Here is a 27,182-nt window from a genome sequence, read left to right on the forward strand (position 1 = left end):
TAAATGTGTTAATTTTTTTTCAATTGAGTCAATCATTACAATTGGGTTACTGCAATTAATCAACTGTGTTAATGGAGTTAAATTTAAACTGAGTTGTGATTTAGAAGTGACATCAATATTTAGGTTATCATATTAAATTGAGTTGTTATTACATTTTGTCACGTTATCATTTTTATTATTTTCCTAAATAAGAAATCCTGATAGTCCATGGTAACCGCTAAAAAATGCCACCATTAGTCTTAATATGTCACCACACAACCACCACCATCGTAAAACCATGTTCTTCTTCCTCGCCCAATTGCAAAATCCACGAAGCATCAGTAGAACCACCATGGTTAGTCAATGTCCATGTGCCATCACCGTGAACCAGGATCGTTTTCTCTTCATCCTCGTGCCATGAAGCAACCTAAACCGCAAGCATTGTGAGAGCTCTGCTGCGAGTCTGAACCTGCAAAAATTCAAAAATCCTAAAATCATGTTATCATTAGACGAGTTCTTTTCTCCCTTCCCGTGCAAATCCCAAATTACAAACCTACAAAAACTTAAGTCAATATCCTTTAATCAAAAACCCGAAAGCATCCAAAACGTAAAAGCACAAAAATTGCAAAACTCCTTTGTATTCATTACACATATCGTGCAATCTTCTTTGCGCATAAGCCTCAATCCTCCATCTTCGTACATCATGAGTTGCTCCTTCGTCAACCACCAGGAGGCCACTGCCTTCATCTCGAACCAAAACCTGCAAGGAAAGTCAAACACCCATTCGAATCACGTCACCATTGTGCTTTCAAACCCAATCATGAACTTGTAAAATCAATCCCTTTCATCTCGATCTTCATCTTTTTCCTTAAACATCAAACATGCAAAAATAAACCAAACAATCGAACGGAATTGCAACAACCCTATAATTACTAGACTTTCTAATTTAAAAAAAGTTGAAGACGATGAATCCTAATTTCAAATTTTTAGAAACTTTTTTTTTAATTACACATATTTTATGTAATATATACATAATTACTTTAATTTTTCACTTTTAGATTCAATTAAAAAAATAATAAAAAAAACTTATTAGAGAAAATCCATCATAAATAGCACGATTAAACTTTATTTTTACACTGCATTTATTATTAAAATATTTGGATAAACCAAAACAAAGAAAATGAAAAAAAAAAAAACAGCGCACGTGCCGGATTCATTCCTCTCTTTTTCCGACCATTTACTTTTATATATTTATATATATATTATGTTCCCGCTAAAGGCAGGGAGTGGCTGGTGTGGGAAGTTGGAGCAAAACGCAAGAGTAAGCAAATGAAACGACAGAGTAGAATCAGAGTCTGGGGTTGGTGGTTTATTTTGCACACGCTATGAAAAGTAGTGAAGGAGTGCGAAGTAGAAGAAGTAGCTATCATTATCACATTAGGGACCACACCACGCATTACACACACTACACACACCACATTCCTCTTTATCCCTAAAAGAAATAAAATAAACTGTGATGATGCAAAGTTTTCAATCCTATACTTTTTGTTTTTAATCGAAACCCTTGCTCACACCGTAGCGTCGGAAAACTTCGTCGTCGATGTCGTCTCCGTCGCCGGCGGAGACTCCTTCCGGCACGAACTCCACTACGTCTCCTCCTCCTCCGGATGAAACACCTCTCGTACCTAATGCCACTGTCTCCCCTCCTCCGCCTCCCGACATCACCAGTGCCGCCGTTAGTCCTCCTCCGCCGTTAGCCGCAGCTCCGTCGAGTCTCAGTGGCGGCGGGTTGTCGCCGGCTACATTGAGTGGAATAATTATAGGAGCCGTGTTAGGTGCAGTAGGTATGCTTATCGTTGGGGGCGTTTTCTTTTGCGTCTATAGGAATTGGAAAAAGAAGAGAAGCCAGAACAACTACTCTCAACCGTCCCAACCGAAAGGTAAGGTTGCATGGTTGTAAAATTGGATTACAAAATTGATTTCGGTTAAAAATGATTTTTAAATGAAATTATTTAAGTTTGACTGCTTTTATTGTAAAAATAGTTTATTAGTGAAAAGTTCGTCACGTTAGCGGGTATATTTCAACTGATTTTTTAAGGATGGATTATGAATATCAGGAAGCAGTACACTGAGACATGAGATTAATTAACTTCGGTTTATTGCTTATAATTAATGCCGTGAGAATCTTAGTAAATGCGCCGGTGCTACTCGTACATTCTGTGATGTGATTTCTTTTTTGGAATCAACCAAGTGTCGAGGTTTATTGTGTTTGGAAGTTCGTTTTAAATTCTGTTTGATGGTTTGCTGCACACATTGGTTTTGTTTATTGCTTATCTCTGATTATAAAAAGGTATACGCAGTGTGGTTGAGTTTTGTTCTAATTTGTGTGTAAAACTGGCAAAAAATTGAACTGGAATTGACTTTGGTGTCAATGTCTCCAGTTGACATGGCTGGTGTTTCTCCAACGCCAGATGGAAAAGTAGGCTTGCCGCCCAAGCCTACTCCAGGGGGTTTAGGGAATCAGAAACTGTCATCCTCTGGTCTCCCGACACCCACTGTCAATTCTTCAGGCACTGCAAGTAGTTGGGGTTCCGAGAAGGTGAAGCCTTCACCTGGCATTTCCTTGGCGCTATCTCAAAGCAGTTTTACACACGATGAATTAGTTATGGCAACGGATGGATTCTCCTACTCAAATCTTCTTGGTCAAGGTGGTTTTGGCTATGTCCACAAAGGAGTTCTCCCAAATGGGAAAATTGTTGCAGTCAAGCAGTTGAAATCTGAGAGTAGACAAGGGGAGCGTGAGTTCCATGCAGAAGTCGATGTCATTAGCCGTGTGCATCACAGACACCTTGTTTCCCTTGTTGGTTACTGCATATCAGACAACCAGAAGATGCTTGTCTACGAGTATGTGCCAAATAATACACTAGAATTTCATTTGCATGGTAAGATCTGTCAGCTCATTTAGGATGCAAATTCAATTTAACTATTGTTTTGAGATATGATGTGCAGATTCTTTGTTGTAAATGTTTTAAAGTTGTATAGAGCATAATATTTGCATGCAATACACAGTTAGTTGGTTGCTTCATACTTTCGTGTACAAAAGTATGGCTTTTATTTTAATTCACATATTGGTTTTGCGTGTGAAATATACCATATCATCAACATTTTTTTAACAAGAATGAAAAATTTGACCTAGTGTGGTTAATAATTAAGTAATGAGGATTCCACTGTCTCTCTATAATTTAATTCATATCTCACAAGTATGATACTGTAGTTCTAAATGAATCGTGAATATCATACCAGGAAAAGACAGACCACCTATGGACTGGTCAACAAGGATGAAGATTGCAATAGGATCTGCAAAAGGATTGGCATATCTGCATGAGGACTGTGAGTTTAATGTTAATATATTATGTACTCTGCAAAAGAATTGGCAGTGTTTTTACTTCATGATGTTAGTTTTGAAATTGACATTTTTAATCTTATGTCATTTTAGGTAATCCCAAAATCATACACCGAGACATCAAGGCATCTAACATTCTTATTGATGATAGCTTTGAGGCTAAGGTAAATTTATAACTTTTTTATGCTGCAATCCTGGATATATAGGGCAATGCAACAGGCAACACTACAGAGAATAAGTGAATTAAGTGGTGTATCTTGAAATGGTAAAATGAACCAAAAAGGCTATAGAAATTGTTCATGTTGACATTTAATATATGTGTACATCATCTGCGACTCTGCACATAGAATAATGTTTCAGAATCTTTTGCTCAGGTTGCAGATTTTGGACTTGCAAAGTTTTCATCAGACACAGAAACACATGTTTCTACTCGAGTGATGGGAACTTTTGGGTTAGACTCATCACACTATTTTTTGAGTCAAATTTTGAAATACTTTTATTGTGCAGTATGTTTCATTGATTTTATTTTTCCTTTTTTCTATTAATTATATCTTACTGAAACTCTAAATTCATTTAATTCAGATACATGGCTCCAGAGTATGCTGCTAGTGGGAAACTAACAGAAAAGTCAGATGTTTTCTCCTTTGGTGTTGTGCTGTTGGAGTTGATCACTGGACGGAAACCCGTTGATAAAACTCATCCCTTCTTAGATGACAGCATGGTTGAATGGGTATGTTGTATTCATTATTTCGTTGATGTTTCTATTTTGATCGTTAGGCATAACTAAGGAAAACACAGTATTTATGGTACTAGAGAATGTGCACCTTTGGCATCTCTTCTTATTGGGTGGTGATATTTTGACCCCCACCAAAAAAACCCCCACTTGACAACTCAAAATAATAATATTTTAATCATATTTATTTTATTTTTTAACTTTAAATTCTAACACATTATATTACTAAAATGGATTGGGTGTTTTTTTTTGAGGTTTGTCAAACTATTATCTTCCTTCAGTATTTTTGGGTCAGTTAATGAATTTGCCCGAGCATGAAAACATTTACAGAAGAGTGCTTGTGATTAGTAACTCGCATTCTAATGTTGTATTTGCCCTTAAACTTTTTCTCAAATTGCAATCTTGAACTTTTAACCTGTTTTTATTTTTTATTTTTCAGTTAAATGAGTAAATATTGTTCAAAAACCATATTCCGTTCGGTGTTTTAAAAATTTGGAAAGCCATGTATCTTGTCCTATGGAGATCAGTTTTGGAGCTAAATTATGTGGTATACTTGAAAAATCAGTAAAATCTTATGACCTCTTATCTTGTAATTATGTCTGCTCGGATTGATTTTAAATTGGTCATAATAACTTGTTTTAGATGCCTACTGTATTGATCTGTCTGGGATGAAGCTGATTGTAGTTTGCAACCATGTCAAATTACTTGCAAGAAATTCTGGTTTTGCTCAAATTAACGATGAAATAATATCTGGGATATTCTGCAACAATTAGCTGACAGTGTTATGTTGACAATCCTCCCCCAAAACATCTTGTACTGAAGCATTGTGTGCGTTTTTTTAATCAGCAAAACATCTTGTACCGAAGCATTTTTGTGTAAATTACAGGCTAGGCCTTTACTTTCTCAAGCGTTTGAGAATGGCAACTTTGATGGACTTCTTGATCCAAAGTTGCAGAAAAATTACAATCATGATGAGATGGTTCGAATGGCCGCTTGTGCCGCATGTTGTGTGCGCCATTCAGCCAGGCTTCGGCCTCGAATGAGCCAGGTGAGTTGGTTGATTCTTAAGATATGTTTGAGAATAAAAGGTGTCTTTTCTTTTTATAATCAAATTGCTGTGGTTATTGTCTCTGACAAAGGGTATGTTGTAAAATGCCTCCCTGAAAGGCATTCGCCTGCTTATCTTGACAAAAAAAAGTCCAGTGTTGTGTTAAAACATATTAAAAATTAAAAAGTATTGTCAGGATATTTGATTTACTGGTTGATGATTTTTGAAGTTTAGAAATTCGTGACCAACTCTGAGCTTTGGCAAACTGAGATCTGGCGTGTGCTTACCTCTGACAATGATAAAATTAATGACACTGAGCAGGTTGTTCGAGCTCTAGAAGGAAATATTTCTCTAGAAGATCTAAATGAGGGGAGTGCTCCTGGACACAGCAGAGTTTTTGGTTCCTTTGAGGGTTCTAGCTATGACAGCGTCCAATACAGTGAAGACATGAAGAACTTCAGGAAGCTGGCACTGGAAAGCCAAGAGCAAGGTATTAGTGAGTACAGTGGTCCCAGCAGTGATTACGGTCGACATCCATCTGTCTCTACCAGTTCGGGACAGCAAAATACCCAGGAAATTGAATTGGGGGAACGTGAACGGTAGCAACAACTACTCTGCGACAAGCTCTCTATTGATGATTCCCACGTCTTTCAAAATTGCTCTTCAGACATCAGTTTGCTCGTGCACACCCATGAGACTAGTACAGGTACATATAATGTCGGTATATTTTACAGGTCCATATATTAATTGGCTTGCACACGATGAATAGCATTTAGAGCTATGTCTTTCTTTTTTTTCCCGGTGATTTTCACGGTCTAACTTGTTTCCCACGTACAATTCCTGAATTATTTGATACACCTGAAGCTTTGTAAAGCTTGATTCATTTGTTCGATGCTAACATTTGTTCTAACTGGGAAAGCCTGACATTGGGACTTATGTTGAGGATGTGGTATTTTGTACTTATTTGGTGAGCTTTGTGATAGTGCATTCTATGATTCTTCGCCTGGTGTTTAAAGCTTGTAGCTACTCAGTTTTATTGTTTGCCCTGGGAGGGTCACAAGGAACACTGCTCTTTTTACCACCAAAGAGAACCTGTGTAGCAATCTTGGTGCAACCAAAGTACTTTTTTTATGTTTTCTGGTCTCTTGATTTTGTGGTGCGCTCAACTTCAAACCAAGAGTAGTAACAATTTTACTCTTTCTCTTGCTTTCAAGAGAGTTAAATCCATGTTTTCATGGTTGTATGAAGACAAAGTCATCTTGTTTGTATGAAGTTGGACAAAAAGTTGACGGTTTTACTAAAACTTGATCTGCTTGGATACAGGAAAAAAAAAAAAACATTTTGGCCTTTGGAAGGTGAAATGTAAAAAAGTAAATTGAGTAAATATGGCAAAGGGCAGTGTAATAAAATAATTTTTTTTTCTTGTTCAATTTGCTGCAATAAAATAAAATTGAGAAGACATTTGAAAGTGCTAATTTGTAAAAAAGAAATGTACGTTCGAGGGTTTCTTCTTGTCTTTCCTCTTGTCTTTCTGGTTTAAACATACTATTTTCTGAGGTACCTTTTAAGTAAAAGGAAAAAAAAAATAAACAATATTTTTTCGGAATAGAAAAGATAACTACACTAATTATGGGCCGTCTGGCCTTTTTATAACGATGTACAATGAACTAAGTTCGAAGTGTGACAGCAACATGTTGTCTTCATCAGTGTTACCAGAAACAAAGTTATGTTCAAGGGAATTAATATTAGTGTCTCAATATTTTACCATATTAAGAATGTCTATAGCACGTGGTTACTATCAAGACCATTGTATTTTATATCTGTCACGTATTGTGCTTATTATTTAAGTCATACATATATATTAACTAATCAACACTGTATGAAAAGTTTAACAGACTGGACCATAATATGATTTTATACCTATATTAGTCTTTGTCAATGCTCATAAAATCATCGTTTGTAAAATAAAATGTCACATGACACGTTTTTACATTCAATTTTTGTATTTTTTTAAGAAATAAAAAAGTAAAAAATAAAAAATGATAGTATCAAATAGATGAAAAATTTTGGGTATATGAAAGAATTATTTTTTTATATAATAATTGTTTCTTTCTAATAAAAAAAGTTAATTAATAACTAAAATGTGTTTGCCAAATAGTTTATTCTCCGTTAAACATGGATCAAACAATATTTTTTAGTCTGGTTTGTCGTCTCAGCACGCAGCAAAAGAGATATTTAGTGGAAAAATAAAAACACAATTTTTATGAGAAGCAAAGGGATAGTGAGATAATATTTGAAATAATTATTTTGTGTGTAAAATTATTGAAGTTAAAAGTGTAGTAGAAAATGGAAGGGTAGTTTGGGAAATAAGAGAGTGAGTGATGGCTGGCATCCGTTGTTAAGTTGGTGCTCTTCTTCTTCCATCTGTCTTTCAAACTTTCTCTGGCGCAAATTACTCTAAACAACACTTCCAAACACAATTTTTCTTTCCCAATTTTTCCCCCCAAAAAAAAAAAAATCATTTTCGAGTAAACACACTCTTCCTCATCCATGGCATCTCGCCGCCGCATGTTATTGAAGGTCATAATCCTTGGAGATAGCGGGTACCCTTTTTCTTCTTCTTCTTCTTCTTCTTCTAATTTCATCATTTTTTTTCCTTTTTAATTTAATTTAAAAATGGGTTAAATCGCATAGTCTGGCCAGAAGAGAAAAAGGGTTGCTGCATTTATGTTCGATGTTATAGTTTTCATTGAAATTCCCGATCTTTTTTTTTTTTTTTTTTTTTTTATGTTTTGCAATGAAAATTTATGGAATACTTCTTCCAGGTGCATGAGGTGTTAAAAATTTGGGGGGAAAATGGAAGTGATCACTGATTATGTTTGGATTCCTTTTGTTGTCTAAATAAGCTTTTTGGAATCACTAGAGGAAGAAAAATGGTTATTGATTCTATAGATTTGCAATTTTCTAACACGGGTCAGCTGCATGTGATGCCGATGCATACCAATGTTTGAAAGTCTATAATGCCAGTTCTGTGCAATTGCTCTTTAGTTAGTTATTCACCAAGATTGCAAGATCTCTCTGCTAATTGACGTTTTTTCTTATTTCTTTTGGCAGGGTCGGTAAAACATCACTGATGAATCAGTATGTTCAAATCTCAGATTTTTCTTCCAAAATTCTTTTCTGTGACTTTTGGGAAATGTCTGATGACAATTTTTTCTGCTTGATTTCTGTTTTCATGATCATTATTTCATCTCTTTGCATTTAGGTATGTGAATCGTAAATTTAGTAATCAGTATAAGGCAACCATTGGTGCAGATTTTCTCACCAAGGAGGTTCAGTTTGAAGATAGGTTGTTCACATTGCAGGTGAGAGATACGATAACACGCTGTTTCTTTTTTGTATAAACATATATACAGTTTTTTTAAATGTGTTCTCCAGTTAGGATACAATAACCTAGAGCTGCACCTACCAATCTTTTTTGAACAGAGCTATTAATCTTATTCAATTTGATATAATCACCGATATAGTCTTAAATCAGCTGTTGCACAGCTTATAAACTTTTATTTTCCTCAGATTAATTAAGTGGTTCATGATGCTGTTCAAATGAATGTAACTAGAGTGTCTAGTATTCTACTAAGTATTTGAGTTTCTTTTAAAACCTAAGGATTCTTAAGTTTATAATATAGATGTCTTAACTTCTTTTGAACTGCTAGTGTGTCATGCATGTGTTCTCAGCTCTTCAGATTAAAAATTGTATTCATTATCTTCTGATCCCAATTTGATGTGATTTTGTGAAGAATAATCCTTTATTTAAAATCGAATTTAGAAAGATAAAGAAATATTCTGGGTTGTTATTGTAAAATTAATGCCTGTATGTTGTATGAAATAGTGGCCATTATTAATGTCTGTTTGATGTATGAAATAATGGCTACTGTTAGGAGCAGAGCACTTTCAGTGATGGAATGGTCCACACTCTTCACTCCCTAAAATAGTAATAATTACAGACATTCAAATAGTATTCTCTAATTTACAACTCTTTGTCCATTTTCTTTTTCTTTTTATCTTCTCTTCCATGACATCTGTTATTACATTTCAAATTCTCTCTCTCTCTCTCTCTCTCTCTCTCTCTCTCTCTCTCATGCCTATATCTCTTATCTCTTAAAAGTGATGCATATCTTATCATTTCCCATAATTTTTTAAGCCTTTTCTATTTTTTCCTAAATATTTCTTGATAAGAAAAAAAAATTAAAGGAATGCTTTCTTCTCAAATTAAAAATTCAACTTTTTTACTTAAACAAATTTTGAGAGTCAATTATGCTTTTAAAACGTAAAATATGATATTCACCTATAATATAGATTTCCCATCCTTGGAATTACTCACTGCAACAGTATTATTTTTGTATCCTTTGTTTAATTCATACAATTGCGGTTTCTATTGTATGTTATCTATTATCATAAATCTTTTAGTTGTTGCTTAAATTTGATATATTAATTTTAAAATTGTAAGTTACATTTAATTTTTATATTCGGTCTTCTCAAAAACTGTCTTGTTCTGCCCTTCTCATTGTGAATGGTATCTAATGATGGTTGGGTCAAGCGTTTGACACTTTCTATTTGATAAAAATGAATATTTGATTGTATTTTTTACTCTGTTTTTTTTCACTAAAGGGTTCATTCTTTGATCTGTTTGAAGATCATGGAAGAAGATTAATAATCTAAGATTGAGTTGTTTTCACCATGCATGCAGATTTGGGATACTGCTGGTCAAGAGAGGTTTCAAAGTCTTGGTGTGGCTTTCTACCGTGGTGCAGACTGCTGTGTCCTTGTTTATGATGTAAATGTAATGAAATCCTTTGACAATCTCAACCACTGGCGAGAAGAATTTCTTATTCAGGTTGATTAACCATTCTCCTGCATTGTGGTATGATGTCTGTGTCACATTCGTTAAAGATCTGTGTGAAACTCATGCAAAAATAATTTATTTTCAGGCTAGTCCATCGGATCCTGAAAACTTCCCATTTGTTGTATTGGGAAACAAAATAGACGTTGATGGTGGAAACAGCAGAGTTGTAAGTTATTTCTCTTCTCATAACATTAAGTGTCTATTGACCCTCATAAAATTTCTGTGTTGGTGAGTAGGATAGATAGGAATATTGATTTAAGAAGTAGACTTTAAGTCTAACAAATAACAAATATCGTTAGGATAGACTCTAATATTGACTCTGATATCACGTTAAAAAGTGGACTTTAAACCTAAATCAAGTCACATTTGTCTGTTCTTAACAACCTCTTGTGTTGCAGGTTTCTGAGAAGAAAGCAAAGGCATGGTGTGCTTCAAAGGGAAACATACCATACTTCGAGACCTCTGCAAAAGAAGGATTTAATGTTGAAGATGCTTTCCAGTGCATAGCAAAAAATGCACTGAAGAATGAACCTGAAGAAGAAATGTGAGCATTCCTGAACTCTTGTAAGATTTTTCTTCATGTGTGTTTCTATTTACCGATGAAAAAGCTAAAGGGTGTGTTATGTTAATTATTGTATAAGGTACCTTCCTGATACAATCGAAGTTGGTGGTGGTGGAAGGCAACAGAGATCTACTGGTTGTGAATGTTAAGTGCACCAACTACTTTATCGACTTTGTAAAACCAAGGACAACTTTGAAATTTTGTTTTGTATCTATCTAGTGGATTTAGCTGCCATCGTGTTTATTTTTCTATCTCTATCTTTTCTGTTTGTGACCAATGATCCCCCAAATCAGGAGATGTATGTTGAAAGTTGTTTTGTTCAATTGAGTTATGACATTGATTTGTGTTATCAGTAGCAATATATTTTTTTGTTTTCAAAACATTAAACATGTTTACTTTTTGATATACGATTTTTTTTATATATAAAATAGATAGATTTGAAAAAAAGAACAAGATTATAAAATTCTTGATGCATGAAAACAGTATTTATAATGTAATTATGATATTGTAGAATGTTTTTCGGAACAAAAGAGAAGCTCTAAAATGTTTATATTGTAGTGAGAAATTATAAAAGAAATATTTTTTTTAAAAAAAATTGAATTTGGGCCTGTTGTGGATAAAAGAGAGCCCAAGGCCCAGAAAAGGTTGCATGCCTGTAACGGTTAAATCGGTGGTATATATAGAGGATCATGGAAAATGTGAAAGGTTGTGATAATTGTTAAGAGAAAGAGAAGGTGATGGAGTCTACCAAAGAAAAATCTGGAATTCTTGAACAGATCATACCTCCTCGATTAGAAGACGCTGGCCTTGAAGATCCTGCCCTTCCACCGGAATCCATCCATCAAGCTTTTCTCCAAGCGGCCGCCGCCGTCAAATCACGCGCCGCTTCAATTTTCTCCTCCGCCGTCGACTCGGAGGACGAAGATGACGGTTGCGTCAAGGACCCGTGGTCCACCGCCAAGGAAGGCTCTGATGTAGTCGTCGGAATCGACACGGATAAAGAACCGCCGGGATCCTGCATCGTCGATAGGGGAGTCGAGGGTGGCGCGGACGAAGTTAGGGTTGCCGGAGGCGGCGGCGATGGCGCTGACGAAGTTGTGGTGGCGGGAGAAGGGAAATTGGATGAGGATGTGGGAGCTTGCGTGGATGAGTTACAAGGGTTGAATATCGAAGATGTGAAGAAAGACGGTGAAGTTAGAGAAGAAAAGGACGAAGAAAACAAGAAACCTACCTTGGTTGAAGGGTATGCGTGAAAAAAGATGTTGCTGATTACCCGTTTGTACTAGTTTCTGCTTCTTAGCTTTATTAGAAAGTTTGTTGTATGTTCATGATCAATGTCTTCATTTCACGTTAGTCATAATTGTAAAATGGTTAATCTCACTGATTATCTTGTAAAGAAGGAGTTCTAAGCTAGTGATACGATACAACTCAAACGCAACTTGATACCATTCATTTAACACGTAAAAATTCCATTTTAGCGACAATACTAGTACGAACTAGGAAATATAAATTGATTGATTTGAATCGAACGGGGAGAGTAGAGAAATATAGATGAATGATCCTTCAAATTATTTTGTTCGTCGCATTCTTGTTTTTACTGAATTCATTTAATTTTGCACAAAAAGATACTTGAAAGTTTGCAGCACTCAAAGGGATTAAACTCTCATTCACCCAAAAATCTTTCTAACCTCATAGCAATTTCTATAGAGGTAATAAATACCTACTTTTAAAATAAACATCTTTTGTGGTTAGTATAAGAAATGAATATTTTAGCAAGTAAATGAATATTTTAATAAATAAAGCTGATCCGTTGGTATATGTTGAAGAGAGTTCCTGTGCTTATTGGGTATTTGTAGAGGAGAGTTCCCGTGTTTATTGGCTATGGTAAACACATATATAAATCCTCTTAAATTAAGTTGTTTTCAAACTAAACCAAATTATCAATTTTAGGTGTTCTAATCTCTTACATAATTACACAAACTAGAAAACCTTTTTTTTTTCCTTTTTTAATTTGGCTATTAGATTTTGTTTCATTCGAATAAATCTTATATATTAGACAACTTTTTATTATATCTATTAATTTCTCTCAAATCTTCAAAAATATTTTCTCTTCAATATTTACAAAAATAAAAAATTATAAATGTTGTATTTATATAACTGCTTTTCAGAATTTTATTTTATTTTATTTACTTTTTTACATAATTATTTCAAGTTTATGAAATTGTCATTTATAATTCTATATTATTATTTCTAGATACTTTTAAAATTTGTGTAATAATAATAATTTTTTTTTCTTGTACATTAAAAAGAGAATATGTATATTTTTGTAAAATTAGATAATATTAAAACGTTAAATTTTTTTATTATAAATTTTATGAACGAGATAGGAGATATGACAAATTTTGCATCAGAATAAAAGTAGGATTGGAAAATCGTGCAGTTAAATCAAAGAGTAGTTCATCCATAATGTTATTAAGACGAGAAGATGAACTAAATAAATAAAAATTCATAGATGAAACAGGAATGTAGACATAAGAAGCTGTCCTGATAATTTATTTGGATGACAGAAATTATGAAACGGTGGTAAATGTGTACCTAATAATGCAGATCCATCAATCCTGGAAGTTCCATGGAGGGAGAGATTAAATTAAGGGAGTTAACAGCGGCTTTCCAAGGAAATGAGCTTCCAGGTTTCCAAGGACAAGGTCGGCCATGGCCGTTCGAGTTTCTACTGTGGCACTTCCAACATGGGGAAGCAAGACAACATTTTCAAGCCCAAATAGCTCTTCTGGAACACTAGGCTCATTTTCAAACACATCTAGCCCAGCCCCACCAAGACGACCTTCTACAAGTGCCGACACTAACTCTGTTTCATCAACATGCTTACCTCTTCCAATGTTGATAAGATAACCCTTGGGACCCAGTGCATTGATCACCTCCCTGTTGATTATGTGATGGGTTTCCTCAGTCAGTGCGCAAGCTACTACCAGTATGTCGCTATTAGATGCTAATTCTACAACACTTGGATAGTACTTGTACTTCGAGTCTCGTTTTTCAGTTCTTGAGTAGTAGCTTATTGGACACTTAAATCCTTCAGCCCTCTTCGCAATGGCTTCCCCTATCCTCCCTAACCCAATAATGCCAACAGTTTTCCCAGAGAACTACAAGGAAAATACACAGCATCAAAATTTATTTTGCTGTTGGAAAAGGAGAGGGGAATAATACTACAATGTATAAAAATGGATTTTAATGATCCTCCAACTCCAACTCCAAAGATTGACATATCCTTGGTCTCCAAATTAGAATTTTATTTTTCACCATCACTCTGAAAGTGTCATAGAAATTGTGAGGTCAACTCCTAAAGATATATACATATATGTATATATATCTTGAGGAGGTGATGAAGAGAGAACACATAGGAGATAGAGATAGTATAACCCTGTCAAGTTCACTCTTCAAATTTATTGTCCACGAACTGCTGGTAGAATTTTCCGCATATAATTCTACGATGGGATACTGAGATAAAGATAAATGGTTCTTTGTATTTGCACAGCGAAGCCAAGTAGTGGTTAAGGGGTTTTCTCTATTGTTCTTGGGGACAACTCTCTTCATCGTAAGACAGATCCAACACACTTTCCAATATAAAGTAAATAATCTCTGTTATGGACTACGATGCATCGACATCATACGTCAACCAAATATAATACGTATTTGATCAAGTAATATGATTATTCTAAAAATAGATAAGAAACAATACATAAAACATATTAATATTTAATACATGTATACAAATAACAAGTATATAACTGCAATTTTGCAAATTTAACTTTAAAACATATTTTTGGAGCAACAGAAATAATAAAAAAAAAATCTTATTGTCGTCATTATGAGTCATTTCCTATTCTCTACAAAGAAGAATAGTATCAACTTCATGCATACATTACGTTCATCAAGGAACAAATATTTCTACTTTTTGTATTATACAGATGTTTCTATGTGGTTATATTAGATTTCTATAACTTTCTTATAGGTTAGAATACTTTCTTTTCAAATCACGGTTATCTTCTGGGTCACTGACCTGACAAATTTGAACACTTTGGAAACATGTCAAAGTGAAGTATTCAAGAATATTAAAAAATACTATCTTTGAAAAATTACCGTCCCTCGCTCCCTCCTAAATGAATCAAGAAGAAGTAATCCTTCATAGGATCAAAGATCATGTTAAGTAGTTACTCAAGTATCAAACAAACCTTCCAATTCACCAAAAAGGAGACAGAGTCTTTAAAGAAAAAGTGAATGGATGAATTTGAGTGAGTGTTATTTGTTTTAAGAGATGAATAGCTACAAGTTTAAAGATTTGAAGATAAAATTTATATATATAAACGTGATAGATAAAATAATGTTTTAATAAAACAAATTGTAAGTTAAAATTAATATAAAATAAAACATAATTATTATGCTATTAGTATTATTTCAATATACAGAGCATTTATATCTATGACAATATAACTATCATATAAGAATGTGATACAAAATTATTTAAAACTAATAATTCTTTTAAAAAGATTAAACTGAACAAAGTCAATGAACACACACTACACGGCCATGGATGTTTTTTCCCAACCTGAATTCGCCACTTTCCGATCCCGTTCTTCAAGCCCTATCACAATCTAGCTTCGCCTCTCCCTGAGGTGACCCGACAGCTATAGAATCGGTTTCCCCAGTCCCAGAATCGATTCCTAAATTACAGAATCGGTTTCCAGCCCCAATTCTCGCTTCCCCAGATCCAATTCAGATCAGCTTATAGTCAAATTAAAAAGAAAAACGATGGACATTTAAGTAAACTCCATGTATTTCTCCTCAAGTTTCCTCTCCCTTGCGGATCCATCTTCCATACCATGCCGCAAATAATCTCCCCAAGTCAGTGTAAATCAAGTGAAACAAACACACAGATCACTCGCACTTTCGTCCTCGTGAACAGTGGATAAACGAAAGCAAACACAGCAGTAACGTTATCACTCTAAAGGTCACTTAGTGGAGTAATATTTTAGATAAAATAATGGTGTAGTATAAGCATAGATAAGAAAGTCAATGTAGATATATCATAATGTGTTAAAATCACCGTAGCCTACTTCTATTGCGAGAGAAGAGTGACGAGAATGCAGAAACAAACAAACCTTAGTGGTCAACTTGTAGTTACCGCGCTTCCACTGGCCGCTCCTGACAAATCGGTCGCACTCGCAAATCCTCCTGAGGAGCGCCAGTATCAAGCCAATAGTGAGATCCGCGACCTCGTCGGTCAACACGTCCGGCGTGTAGGTCACGGGAATCCCCTTCTCTCTGCACTTCTCCTTGTCAATCTTATCCACTCCCACGCTGAAGCTCGACACGATCTCAAGCTTCGGCAGCGCCTCGATCAGTGCCGCGTCCGCGCCGGCGCTCGAGCTTGCGACCACCGCACGGATGGCGGCGGCATGCTGACTCAGCAGCTGCTCCCGGTTCGGGTACTCCCACGCGCGGAACAGCTTGTAGCGCTTGTCGAGCTCTTGGTCCAGGTACGGCAACACGCGAGCCACGAGGAGTACTCCGATCGACTCCATTTCGCCGGCGAAATTAGGGTTTGGTTGAGTTAGGAATTCCACAGAGTCGCAATGCAACGCAACGGAACCCAACAAAGACTGATTCGGAATCCTCACGCTCGACGTTCCCTTCCATATATAATGTGTGAAGATAACATTGCTCAAAATCGCGTTACTGCTAAATTAGATTTATTTGCATTGTTAATTTAATCCCAATGTAATTTGTATCTGTGAACAACTCATCAAATCAAACCAAATCAATTATATGGATTTTTATTCATTCTTATTCATAATGTTTTACTTTAAAATAATTATATATATGCATAGTAAATATTTTAACTTATATTGCATAAAAAAATGAAAAATTCAAATGAATACAAATAATTAATTTAAATTTTATTTTCTCTCAAATTTAATATATAAACCCATCCTTAAACATTCTTAAGGGAAGTTCATTAAAACCTGAACTCGTCTTAAAGACTAGAAATCACACGAACAAAATGAGAAGAAAAAGTCCTACTTTTAGGACTAATAAGAGTCCATTCAAAATCATGTCAGTAAATGTGTAGACCTACCATGTTCCTTTCATATTAATCGGGCCCTTTGTCATTTCTTATTAATTGGGCACTTCGTCATTTCTTATCAATTGGACGGTTAAGAATTTATGTGAATTAAAAGAAATTTATATGGACTAAAAAAGGGCAGATTATATCAGTACAGACAGGTTGAGACATTAATACATTATTATATGGGAAATCAGACCTGGCTCTCCAAATCAAAACATGGGTCTATTATTGGTTATGTCATGGGAGGGAGTTTATTTTTTACTTTTTAGATAATTATATTTTACCAACATTTTTCTGATTTAACATAATTTCCATATTATTTTGTGATTGGCTCAAAATTATTTTTTAATTAATAATAATAATTATAAATTTTACCATAAATTAATTAGATAAAAGCATGTAAATAATATTAAAATATTGTTTAAAAAATATAATCAAAGTATCATTATTATTTTTTTTTAAGAGGAGTTCATGGTAGATTAAACAAGATATTAACAAAAGAAACAGAATATATCGAAAAAGAAACTCATATGTTGTCTTGATTTTCTGAAGGTAACCATCTTATGTGTCTCATTGCTCACTGCATATATGTATAATGTATATATATCGTGAGGAGGTGATGAAGAGAGAACACAAAAGAGATAGAGAGAGTATAACCCTGTCAAGTTCACACTTCATATTTATTGTCCATGGACTGCTGGTAGAATTTTCTACATGTAATTCTGGAATGGGATACTAAGTTAAAGATAAATGGTTCTTTGTATATGCACAGCTAGGTAGTGGTTAAGGGATTTTCTCTGTTGTTCTTGGGGACAATCCTTTTCGTCGTAAGACAGATCCAACATACTTCCAAGACAAAGTAAGTGTGATATATAGACATCATACGTAAATCAGAATCAGATATGATACATATATCTTATCCCGGAATATGATTATTCTAAAAATATATAAGAAAGAAACAATACATACAACCTACATATACTATAATATAAGTATACAAATAACAAGTATATAACTTCAATTTTGCAGATGTAATTCTAAATCATACTTTTAGAGCATTATAAATGGTATCAGCTTCCTTCATTCCTTAAGATCGCCCGTACATTACGTTCACCAAGGAACAAATATTTCTACTTTTACCATACAGATGTTTCTATGTGGCTATATCAGATTTTTATGACTTTCTTAAAGGTTAGAATACTCCATTTTTTTCAAATCATGGTTATCTTTGAGTTTCTGGGTCACGTAATCTGGTTTATATAGTAATGTAATTAAGATTGACCTGACAAACTTTAACACTTTGTAAATAAACATGTTACGGTAAAAGTAGTTATCCAATTATCCAAAAACACTTTCTACTCATGAATAAGGAGATTATTTAGTAATGTTATCACTCTAAAAAGTATAGTAAAAATTGTTTCACCATAAGATAACTAGTGGTTGAAGATCATAACTTGCAGTCGTCATAACTTTCAAATTTAAATTTTTAAAATTTGTACCATTCTTATAATTTCCTAATAAAACTATACTACAGTTAAAAAACTCATATAATGGTGTAGTATAAGTATAGGTAAGAAAGCCAATGCAGATAATCATTTTTACCTACTTCAATTGGGAGAGAAGAAGAATGACGAAAATGCAGAAACAAGCAAACCTTAGTAGTCAACTTGTAGTCACCGCGCTTCCACTGGCCGCTCCTGACAAAGCGATCACTCTCGCAGATTCTCCTGAGGACTGCCAGCATCAAGCCAATAGCGAGGTCCGCGACCTCATCGGTCAACACTTCAGGAGTGTACGTCACGCGAATCCCCTTCTCTCTGCACTTCTCCACGTCAACCTTATCCACTCCCACGCTGAAGCTCGACACGATCTCCAGCTTCGGCAGCGCCTCGATCAGCGCCGCGTCCGCGCCAGCGCTCGCGTTTCCGACCACCGCGCGGATCGCGGTGACGTGCTGACTCGGCAGCTGCGCCACGTTCGGGTAATCCCATGCGCGGAACAGCTTGTAGCGCTTGTCGAGCTCCTGCTCCAGGTATGGTATCACGTTAGCCACGAGGAGTACTCCGATAGATCCCATTTTGCCGGCGAAATTGGGGTTTTGTTAGGTTATGGATTCCAGAATCGCAACGCAACGCAACGCAACACAACAAAAACTGATTCGGAAGCCTCACCCTCGACGTTCCCTTCCATATATAACGTGTGGAGATAACATTGCTCAAAATCACTTTACTGCTAAATTAGATTGATTTGGATTATTAATTTAATTCCAATGTAATAATTGATTTATATGAAAGTATTACATTGGTAAATTTGTAACTATGAACAACTGATATCAAATCAATTACATGGATTTTTATTAATTATTATTCACAATTTTTTATTTAAAAATAATTATACATATGCATAGTAAAAACTTTGGTATACATTGCATAAAAAAATGAAAAATTCAAAATTTATTTTCTCCCAAATTTAACATAAACCTACCCTTAAACATTCTTACAGGAAGTTCATTAAAACCTGAACACGTCTTAAAGACTAGAAATCACATGAACAATGAGATTAATAAAAAAAGAGAAAAGCTCCTATTTTAGGACTAACAAGAGTCCTTTTCTTAGTAATTGGACACTTTTTGTTAGTTAAGAATTTATGTGAATTAAAAAACATTTATATGAGAGTATATCACTACAGATGGGTGGAAACATTCATACATTATATTATATGGAAAATCAGACTCCATAAAAAATGTTGAGATTTGATATGATACAAATAAAAAAATAAAAAAAATCAAGAAATGGACATAAATAAAACATAAATAAAAAATGGACATAAATTTATATATACATAACATATATTTATGGTTAAGAAAATTTTTACAATGGTATTAAAAATAAATATGTGAAAGTTTGGTTTAAAACGAATAATATCTTACTATTGTGAAGATTTATATGTTCAACTTCTTACAATTAATATCAAAGTCGATGGTTCAGATTTGATTGAACTCCAACGAGTATGTTTCTCCAAAACTGAAAAATAAAGTTTATTTTTAGTTAAGATACTTTGGTAAGAGGAATTTTAAAATAATACCAAAAATAAATGGAAAATGATATTTTAACACTATTTTGACACTGTACACGTGTCAAAATGTGATTGGACGATTTCAAATTAAAAAAGTTGAGACAGGGGTATGTTTGGAAGGAAAAAACCAAAGTTTATTTTTTTAATTTGAAATCGTCCAACCACATTTTGACACGTGTACAGTATCAAAATGGTGTCAAAAAATGGTGTTAAAATTTTATTTTCCAAAATAAATTCCGAGAAACTTACCTCAAAACCAATAATATCTTATCAAGAACTCCGTGTTGAACCATATATATTAATATTAAAATGTTATTTGGTCTTCCAAATCACAACATAGGTCTATTATTGGTTATGGAGTGAGTGAGTTTTTTTTTTTTTTTTTAATTATTGACGGAGTTCGTGGTACTTTAAATAAACAAGATATTGACAAAAGAAAGAGAATATATCGAAAAAGAAAGTCATATGTTGTCTTGTATTATTAAGGGCTAACTAACTTATGTACTGTAACGTTGCTCACTGCACACAATTTGACATTAAATATAAAGAAAAGCTTTGGAATGAGAGGGTCGAAAAGCAGTTTGGGTGATGACAGGGTGGAGAATTTATGACAGTTTATAATGATAATCAAATCTAATAAAAGATTGAAGGTGTGTGCAGGTGGCATGATGAGAAAAACAGAGAAACTAGAATTTGGAAATTACTATATAGATTTTGGACTTGAGAAATGAGAAATGAGAAATGAGAAATGAGAAAGAAAAGAGTAAAATAGCTTGGAAGGCATGCATGTCTGTTGTATTGTATTCCTGGTTTTCAGCAACCTTTGACCTCTAAATGAGAACCTTAACCATGAAATTTTCCCACATGGTTGCCAAAACAGATTCCTCTCGACATGAATATAATAACAGTAATAATAATGTAAAATTTTGTTTGTAAGTCTTGAACCGGTTTAATTTGTTAAAAACATGCACCCCACGTTCAATGAACGAACTCAAAAAAGAAAATAAAAACCAACACAAAGGCCATCAAATATTAACCTCCAACTTTTCTGTCTGAAAATCTCGCACTCCTAAAAAAACATCTCCCTTTTCATTTCTGCTATTTTCCTCCCTTGCCACAATGCATCAAACATAGTTTACCTTATTTCTCTCCTCCTAAAGGGACCTGGGAATCAATCCCATGTTTGTTCTTGTTTTCATCTTGAAAATTTCCCTTACATCATATATACAATAAAGTAAAGGGAAATCATGGTCAAAGCAATGGAACAAGAACAGGAAGGTGGCAGGTCCAAACTATTCAATTTCAAAGGAATTTTTGACACTGGGAGGCATGCAAAGAGTTTAAGCGCTGAGAGTGCCACCACATTAGATCCTGCTGCTGCTGCTGCTGCTGCTTCGGAGGAAGATCCAGTGTCATCAAAAAGTCAGGGATCAAAACCTCAAAATGATCAAGACAAGGCTCCTAAGCCAAGGGTGAACAAGGAGGAAATTATAGCCAAAGAAAAACTGCTGCAAGGTGAACAACATTGTCTTTGATTTCGATTCACATGATTAAATGCAGTGTTATATGTTTCATAACAGCATATTCATTTTGGAACTGTTTTCTTTTGTGGATGTGTTGCATTGGATTAGTTTATGATATTTATAAATGGTTGGGTTTAATTCAGAAATGGAACAGATGAAGGAGAGATTTGCTAAACTCCTGTTGGGGGAGGATATGTCTGGTGGAGGAAAGGGTGTTTCTTCAGCTTTGGCATTGTCAAATGCATTCACAAATCTTGCAGGTATGTTGTTGTTACTGTTGTTGTTGTTTCTTGCTATGTTTCTTCTTCATCTATGACATGAACATATTGCTGTTTCTAAGGTGGTCCAATCATGATGTGCAAACATTGTGCTGTTCCTTGCATTTTTTTCAGGAGAGCTTGATAGCAGAAATGTTTCAAATAATTCATTGTCAGTTTCTCTCATTCTTTTCTTACTGAGAATGCAGCTGCTGTTTTTGGAGAGCAAAAGCGCCTAGAGCCAATGCCGCCAGAAAGGAAGGCAAGATGGAGAAAAGAAATCGATTGGCTTCTATCAGTCACCGATTACATTGTTGAAATGGTTCCTGTGCAACAAAAAAACAAGGATGGCACAGTCATGGAGGTATCCCTCTCTCCTTCCTCATCATGTTTCTCATTCTTCCTTCCACCATTGCTGCATGATAGAACCTGATCTTTTTGGTTCAATAGGTCATGACCACACGACAGAGAACTGATCTCCACATGAATATCCCTGCCTTGCGAAAGCTTGATACAATGCTTATTGTAAGATCCTCATTTTCTCATGAATCCAAATTCATCATTGTTTCAAACTTTAATATATTTTGGGGGTTAGTTCTGATACAACGATTGATGATGAGCAGGACAGTCTGGATAACTTCAAAGACCAAAATGAGTTCTATTATGTATCAAGAGATGCAGATGACCCAGATAACAGAAAAAACGATAACAAGTGGTGGTTGCCTACACCTAAGGTTCCTCCGGAGGGTCTATCTGAGTCAGCAAGAAGGTTTGTTCAGTATCAGAAAGATTGTGTGAACCAAGTTCTAAAAGCAGCTATGGCCATAAATGCTCAAACTCTATCAGAAATGGAGATCCCTGAAAGTTATATTGAATCCTTGCCCAAGGCAAGTCAAAAGAAACAAGTATTTGCATAAAGTTGTAACATTCTGAGATCTAACACACAACATGAATGCTATTTTTTTAGAATGGAAGATCAAGTCTTGGGGACATGATATACAGGAGCATCACAGAAGAGTTTTTCGATCCTGATCAGCTCCTAGCATCTATGGACATGTCATCAGAACACAAAATCCTAGATCTCAAGGACAGAATCGAGGCGTCCATTGTGATTTGGAGGCGGAAGATGAACCAAAAAGATTGTAAATCATCTTGGGGTTCTGCAGTGAGTATTGAGAAGAGAGAACTCTTTGAAGAGAGAGCAGAAACTATCTTACTTCTCCTAAAGCATCGTTTTCCAGGAATTCCTCAATCTGCATTGGATATAAGCAAAATCCAATACAACGGGGTAAAGACCATCTCCATTGTTTACAACACAGTCCAAAATCTTAAAACAATGAGTTTATCAATCTTTTCTTCTTACACAGTATTTAATTTTATCATTTCTATCCCATGTGGGATCTAGACTCACATTTAAATCATTCTAAATACTTAAAGATAATTTAATTTTATCGTTATTATCCAAAGTGAGACTTAGACTTATACTTGAATCATTCTGAATACTTATAACATAATCACTTGCCATTTCAGGATGTGGGGCAAGCTGTTCTTGAAAGTTATTCAAGGATATTGGAGAGTTTAGCCTTCACAGTGCTGTCAAGAATAGAAGATGTACTCCACGCAGATTACCTCACTCAAAATCCACCACCATCAAGTAGAAAAAGTATTTCGAGAAACACAAATTCCAAGTCAGAAAAGTCTCCAACTCCTAAAGAAGAGGTGGAAAAGGGTAGCTCAGAAACAATGACACTATCAGATTTCATGGGTTGGAACAGTGATCAAGGTGAATCAGACCTTAAGAAAGACCCCTCGGATGATTTCTACAATGACATGGACAATGGAAAGCCCCAGAAACTTCCAGAGATAGTGACCGACAAGAAAGTGTCCTACCTTGAGACATTGGGAGGCATGAGAAGTCCAACAGCACGCCATTAAGCCAAAATTTAAAGTGTAAACACTTACAAAAAGAGGGAGAGAAAGAAAGTATTAAAATCAGTTTGTGTAGCCTGTGGTCTGTGGAGGGAGTTTTTTAAAACATAATTATTTATATCATCTATTTGTTTTTTTTTGTACATAGGAATGTATGGATACATAAATTTTCAAAACCATCGCGTTTGAAGAAGCACTGTGTTATTTAATGAATTCACAGATGCCATGCCTAAATAATATCTAACTCTCTGATTAAACGAGTATTAGGCCTAATGATGAAAAGAATTCACAAATGATCCAATACCAGATGACACAATACAAAAGTCGTATATCGAATACAACATGAAATGGACATGAGTTTATATATACATAAGATATATATTTTGATAAGAAACTTTTTAAAGTTATACCAAAAATAAATCTGTAAAAGTTTCAGTCAGAGTAGGACAATATCTTATCAGTATTCTCTATGTGGTTCATTCAGTCATCATTCATTCTTCCTCAAGGAATAAGCCATTTTATTTTTAATTAAACAAACTTCTTGTGCTAATTTATTAACATGATGGAGGAATCAAACATATTGAAGAGGTAATAAGGTAAACATTCATATGTCTTTGCTTTGATTGAAAACCAAAGTAATGCCACTCAATGAGACTGGAAAGAAGCATCTTTGAATAGTGGTCTGTAAGCATACTTACACATCATTCAAACCAGAAAAAAAAATTACAAAGGAACTCAACAGATTGAGTTCTGATACAAATCAAATTAGAGCTTGCCACGAGGGCCAAGCTTTGGTGGAAGTTGTGGACCCTTCTTGATTGGTAGAATATCACCTGAGGCTGTTGCACTCAAGTATGCCAAGGTGGATCCTCCTCCCAATATCAGAAACTTGAGTAGCAATCCTCTCTTTGTAAATGGAGCAGCAAATGTCTCAAAGAACTTGCTCTGCAAAATCCATATCAATGAAACTTGTAAGTAGTTTGTTCATGCATGAAATATTTGTTTGAGTATAAAGTTTAATTCTTTTTACACCACTGACTAATCAGAAATATAGAATTTCATCATAACTGTCATACTAACCATCTAATTTAAGTTACATGACAGAAAAGATTGATCAAATTAGACTCAATACTCAGTTGATCAGCAAGGAGAATTTTCTATACTTAGTTGTGATAGGTCTCTCAGGAAGATACAACAACACTCAAAACCTTAAAGACAACGAGATATAACATCACCCAAAATACCATTCAGAAATCTTAAAACACAACATCACCAAAAACACAATCCAAAACCTTAATCCATATACATATATAATGCTTAATATTATTTTAGTATAAGACTTATACTAACTTGAATTTCCAATACTCATTAAAAACATAAAAGGTATGCATCTGAATTATGTTTATCAAATTACATTCATGTATATCAGTGAATTATGTTTAGTTTTCCATGTTTCATTCTCAATGAAGAATATGCAGATGCAGAGATGAGAGAAACCTGAAGAGGGTTGTAGGGTGAAGGTGCATCCGAGCCATACAAGTCCCACTGCCCTGTGGTGTTGCCCAAATCCTCCAAATCAAAGTACACACTCTTGTCACCATACTTTGCTACCACAGCACCACTCCTGTGATATTTAGCTACACCCTTTAGCATAAATTACGACACTTTTCTATATTTTCTTCTAAAATTGCAAACTTTACAAATCAAATGCATGGAACCTGAAGTTCTTGGATTTGATACTCTGACGAGAGGGCTTGAAAGAGAGCTTAGTTCCAGTGAGGGAGCTTCCAGCAAGGCCATTGATCGCAGCCGGTTGAACAGCAGCTAAGGTTGCAAGAGAAGCCATGATGATGTGATGTTCTTCACTTCTTCTGACTATTTTCCTTGTGCTGCTATATCAGTAATTCAGTAGCAGGTGGCATAGCAGTTTGCGTTTTTGATCTGTTACATGGAGCTCGTGTGTCCACGTGGCCACATGCATTCACTGCAGATTTGGAAATTCATTCCTGAGGTCACACCTTGCTTGAAGATGGATAAGCTTATCCACTTCTTACTCTTGTCCAATTGCAACATCGGAAAATACAACACACACACACACACACATATATATATATATATATATATATATATATATATATATATATATATATATATATATATATATATATATTATATATATATATATGCTTATCTACTGTTCTTAAATATGCTCCTTTAATTAGAATAGAATAAATCATGCATGCATAAACAATGTTATAACTGGATTTATATATAATAAACCATGTTAAGAATGATTTTTTAAATCATTATTATAACCTTTTCACAGTAATAATATATATGTCTTCTAAATTCCTGAACTGTCTTTTAATTTCTTTTTCTCAGAAAATATAAATTTATATATTAAGAAAACGCCATGCATGTTTCTTTGCAACTCATTACGGACAAGACATTGATCCTGCAACCTTAAATATAAGGTTGATTGATATGGCTAAATTACATTTTAGTTAATTGTTTTGTTGGTTAAATTTTATTCCTTATGTTTAATATTATTTTTAGTGTTATATATTAATTTTAAAATTTATCAATGATTGGGAAACTAAAAGTATTAAAAGTTATATTTATTGGAACTAAATGGTATATTAAAAAATAAAATAAATAAATTTTAAATATAAAAATAAAAAGATTAACTTGAATAGAAATAAATAAGTAATTTAACACTTTTATGCTGTTGGAGCTGTTGGAGTTTGTGATGCTAATTTTGTCGGAACTTTTATAATGAATATATTTTGAAGATATAATAAGGAAGCAATTCAAATTTTATTATTTATTGAGTATTTTAGTTATGAAAGTATATTTTTTTTTATCAATATACCTTACATGACATCATATAACTGTTTTTTTTTATATATTCTTATATGACATAAAATTATATATAAAGTCTTAAGTAGTTTGGTGGCTTGAAAATGAATAAAATTTATATAACATATAAATTATATTTTATTATGATTTTATGTTTGACATATTTAACAAATTATACAAAAATATATTATAAAGTCAAATAAATTAGAGAATACATGATGACCATAATAACTTTGAGAAAAGTTAAGATGAATTTTCCTTGTTTCACGCCCTTAAGATTTAGCCACTGGTTTAAAAGTTATTTTAATTTAATTATTTATCTCATTTCTATACTTATTTATACTTCAAAACTCTCAAAAACAATTCTACAGTGTAAAATTAAAGGTTAAGATGAATTTTTAACTAAAGTTGGAATAATAAAACAACACTTAATTACAATCATATACATTTCAACCGTACAATTATACAGACAAAAAACCTTTATGCAGATATATTCACTTTACTTCCTGAAAAATATATTTCTTAATTTTTTGAATGATGCTAATTATTAGAAAAACATTTAAATTTTACGGTCGAACTGGATAATAAGACTAAATATAGTATCCCTCAAAGTTATTCACAGGTGAAAAATTCAAGCATGAGTTTTCAATATAAAATAAGGTTCATCCATGAATTTTGCATTCCTTGAAACATAAAATTATACTTTAACATACAGATTTTTTATATTAATTTCATATTATCTTTTATTTTTTTCTTTTATTAAAAT

General features: G+C 34.0%; 6 protein-coding genes across 6 annotated transcripts; 4 read left to right on the forward strand and 2 right to left on the reverse strand.

Annotated features, from left to right (window-relative positions):
• Window positions 1–1,306: 1,306 nt before the first annotated feature.
• On the forward strand, window positions 1,307–6,178 carry LOC106774151 (proline-rich receptor-like protein kinase PERK15). Its single transcript, XM_014661030.2, has 8 exons — window positions 1,307–1,919; window positions 2,421–2,921; window positions 3,283–3,369; window positions 3,476–3,546; window positions 3,757–3,833; window positions 3,965–4,112; window positions 5,002–5,163; window positions 5,485–6,178. Exons 1-8 carry the CDS (start codon window positions 1,580–1,582, stop codon window positions 5,764–5,766), a joined length of 1,668 nt encoding a protein of 555 aa, XP_014516516.1. The 5' UTR covers window positions 1,307–1,579; the 3' UTR covers window positions 5,767–6,178.
• A 1,380-nt stretch (window positions 6,179–7,558) lies between these two features.
• Window positions 7,559–10,983, forward strand: LOC106773522 (ras-related protein Rab7). The gene is made up of 7 exons (XM_014660207.2): window positions 7,559–7,766; window positions 8,278–8,304; window positions 8,429–8,528; window positions 9,911–10,057; window positions 10,152–10,232; window positions 10,465–10,610; window positions 10,708–10,983. The coding sequence occupies exons 1-7, from the start codon at window positions 7,714–7,716 to the stop codon at window positions 10,775–10,777; spliced, it is 624 nt and encodes a 207-aa protein (XP_014515693.1). The 5' UTR covers window positions 7,559–7,713; the 3' UTR covers window positions 10,778–10,983.
• Window positions 10,984–11,303: 320 nt separating this feature from the next.
• Window positions 11,304–12,112, forward strand: LOC106773831. Its single transcript, XM_014660588.2, has one exon. The coding sequence runs from the start codon at window positions 11,366–11,368 to the stop codon at window positions 11,879–11,881; it is 516 nt and encodes a 171-aa protein (XP_014516074.1). The 5' UTR covers window positions 11,304–11,365; the 3' UTR covers window positions 11,882–12,112.
• A 956-nt stretch (window positions 12,113–13,068) lies between these two features.
• Window positions 13,069–18,930, reverse strand: LOC106774153 (hydroxyphenylpyruvate reductase). Its single transcript, XM_022786033.1, has 3 exons — window positions 18,428–18,930; window positions 15,806–16,336; window positions 13,069–13,789 (listed from the first exon to the last, which is right to left on the reverse strand). Exons 1-3 carry the CDS (start codon window positions 18,848–18,850, stop codon window positions 13,271–13,273), a joined length of 1,473 nt encoding a protein of 490 aa, XP_022641754.1. The 5' UTR covers window positions 18,851–18,930; the 3' UTR covers window positions 13,069–13,270.
• A 1,927-nt stretch (window positions 18,931–20,857) lies between these two features.
• On the forward strand, window positions 20,858–23,916 carry LOC106773920 (rop guanine nucleotide exchange factor 12-like). Its single transcript, XM_014660688.2, has 7 exons — window positions 20,858–21,363; window positions 21,515–21,631; window positions 21,838–21,992; window positions 22,079–22,153; window positions 22,252–22,515; window positions 22,596–22,916; window positions 23,159–23,916. Exons 1-7 carry the CDS (start codon window positions 21,096–21,098, stop codon window positions 23,561–23,563), a joined length of 1,605 nt encoding a protein of 534 aa, XP_014516174.1. The 5' UTR covers window positions 20,858–21,095; the 3' UTR covers window positions 23,564–23,916.
• Window positions 23,917–24,137: 221 nt separating this feature from the next.
• LOC106773542 (photosystem I reaction center subunit VI-2, chloroplastic) lies at window positions 24,138–25,488 on the reverse strand. The gene is made up of 3 exons (XM_014660228.2): window positions 25,276–25,488; window positions 25,055–25,181; window positions 24,138–24,502 (listed from the first exon to the last, which is right to left on the reverse strand). Exons 1-3 carry the CDS (start codon window positions 25,401–25,403, stop codon window positions 24,323–24,325), a joined length of 435 nt encoding a protein of 144 aa, XP_014515714.1. The 5' UTR covers window positions 25,404–25,488; the 3' UTR covers window positions 24,138–24,322.
• Between the last annotated feature and the right edge of the window lie 1,694 nt (window positions 25,489–27,182).

This window comes from Vigna radiata, chromosome 9, assembly GCF_000741045.1.
Source record: "Vigna radiata var. radiata cultivar VC1973A chromosome 9, Vradiata_ver6, whole genome shotgun sequence".
NCBI classification, from domain to species: Eukaryota; Viridiplantae; Streptophyta; class Magnoliopsida; order Fabales; family Fabaceae; genus Vigna; species Vigna radiata.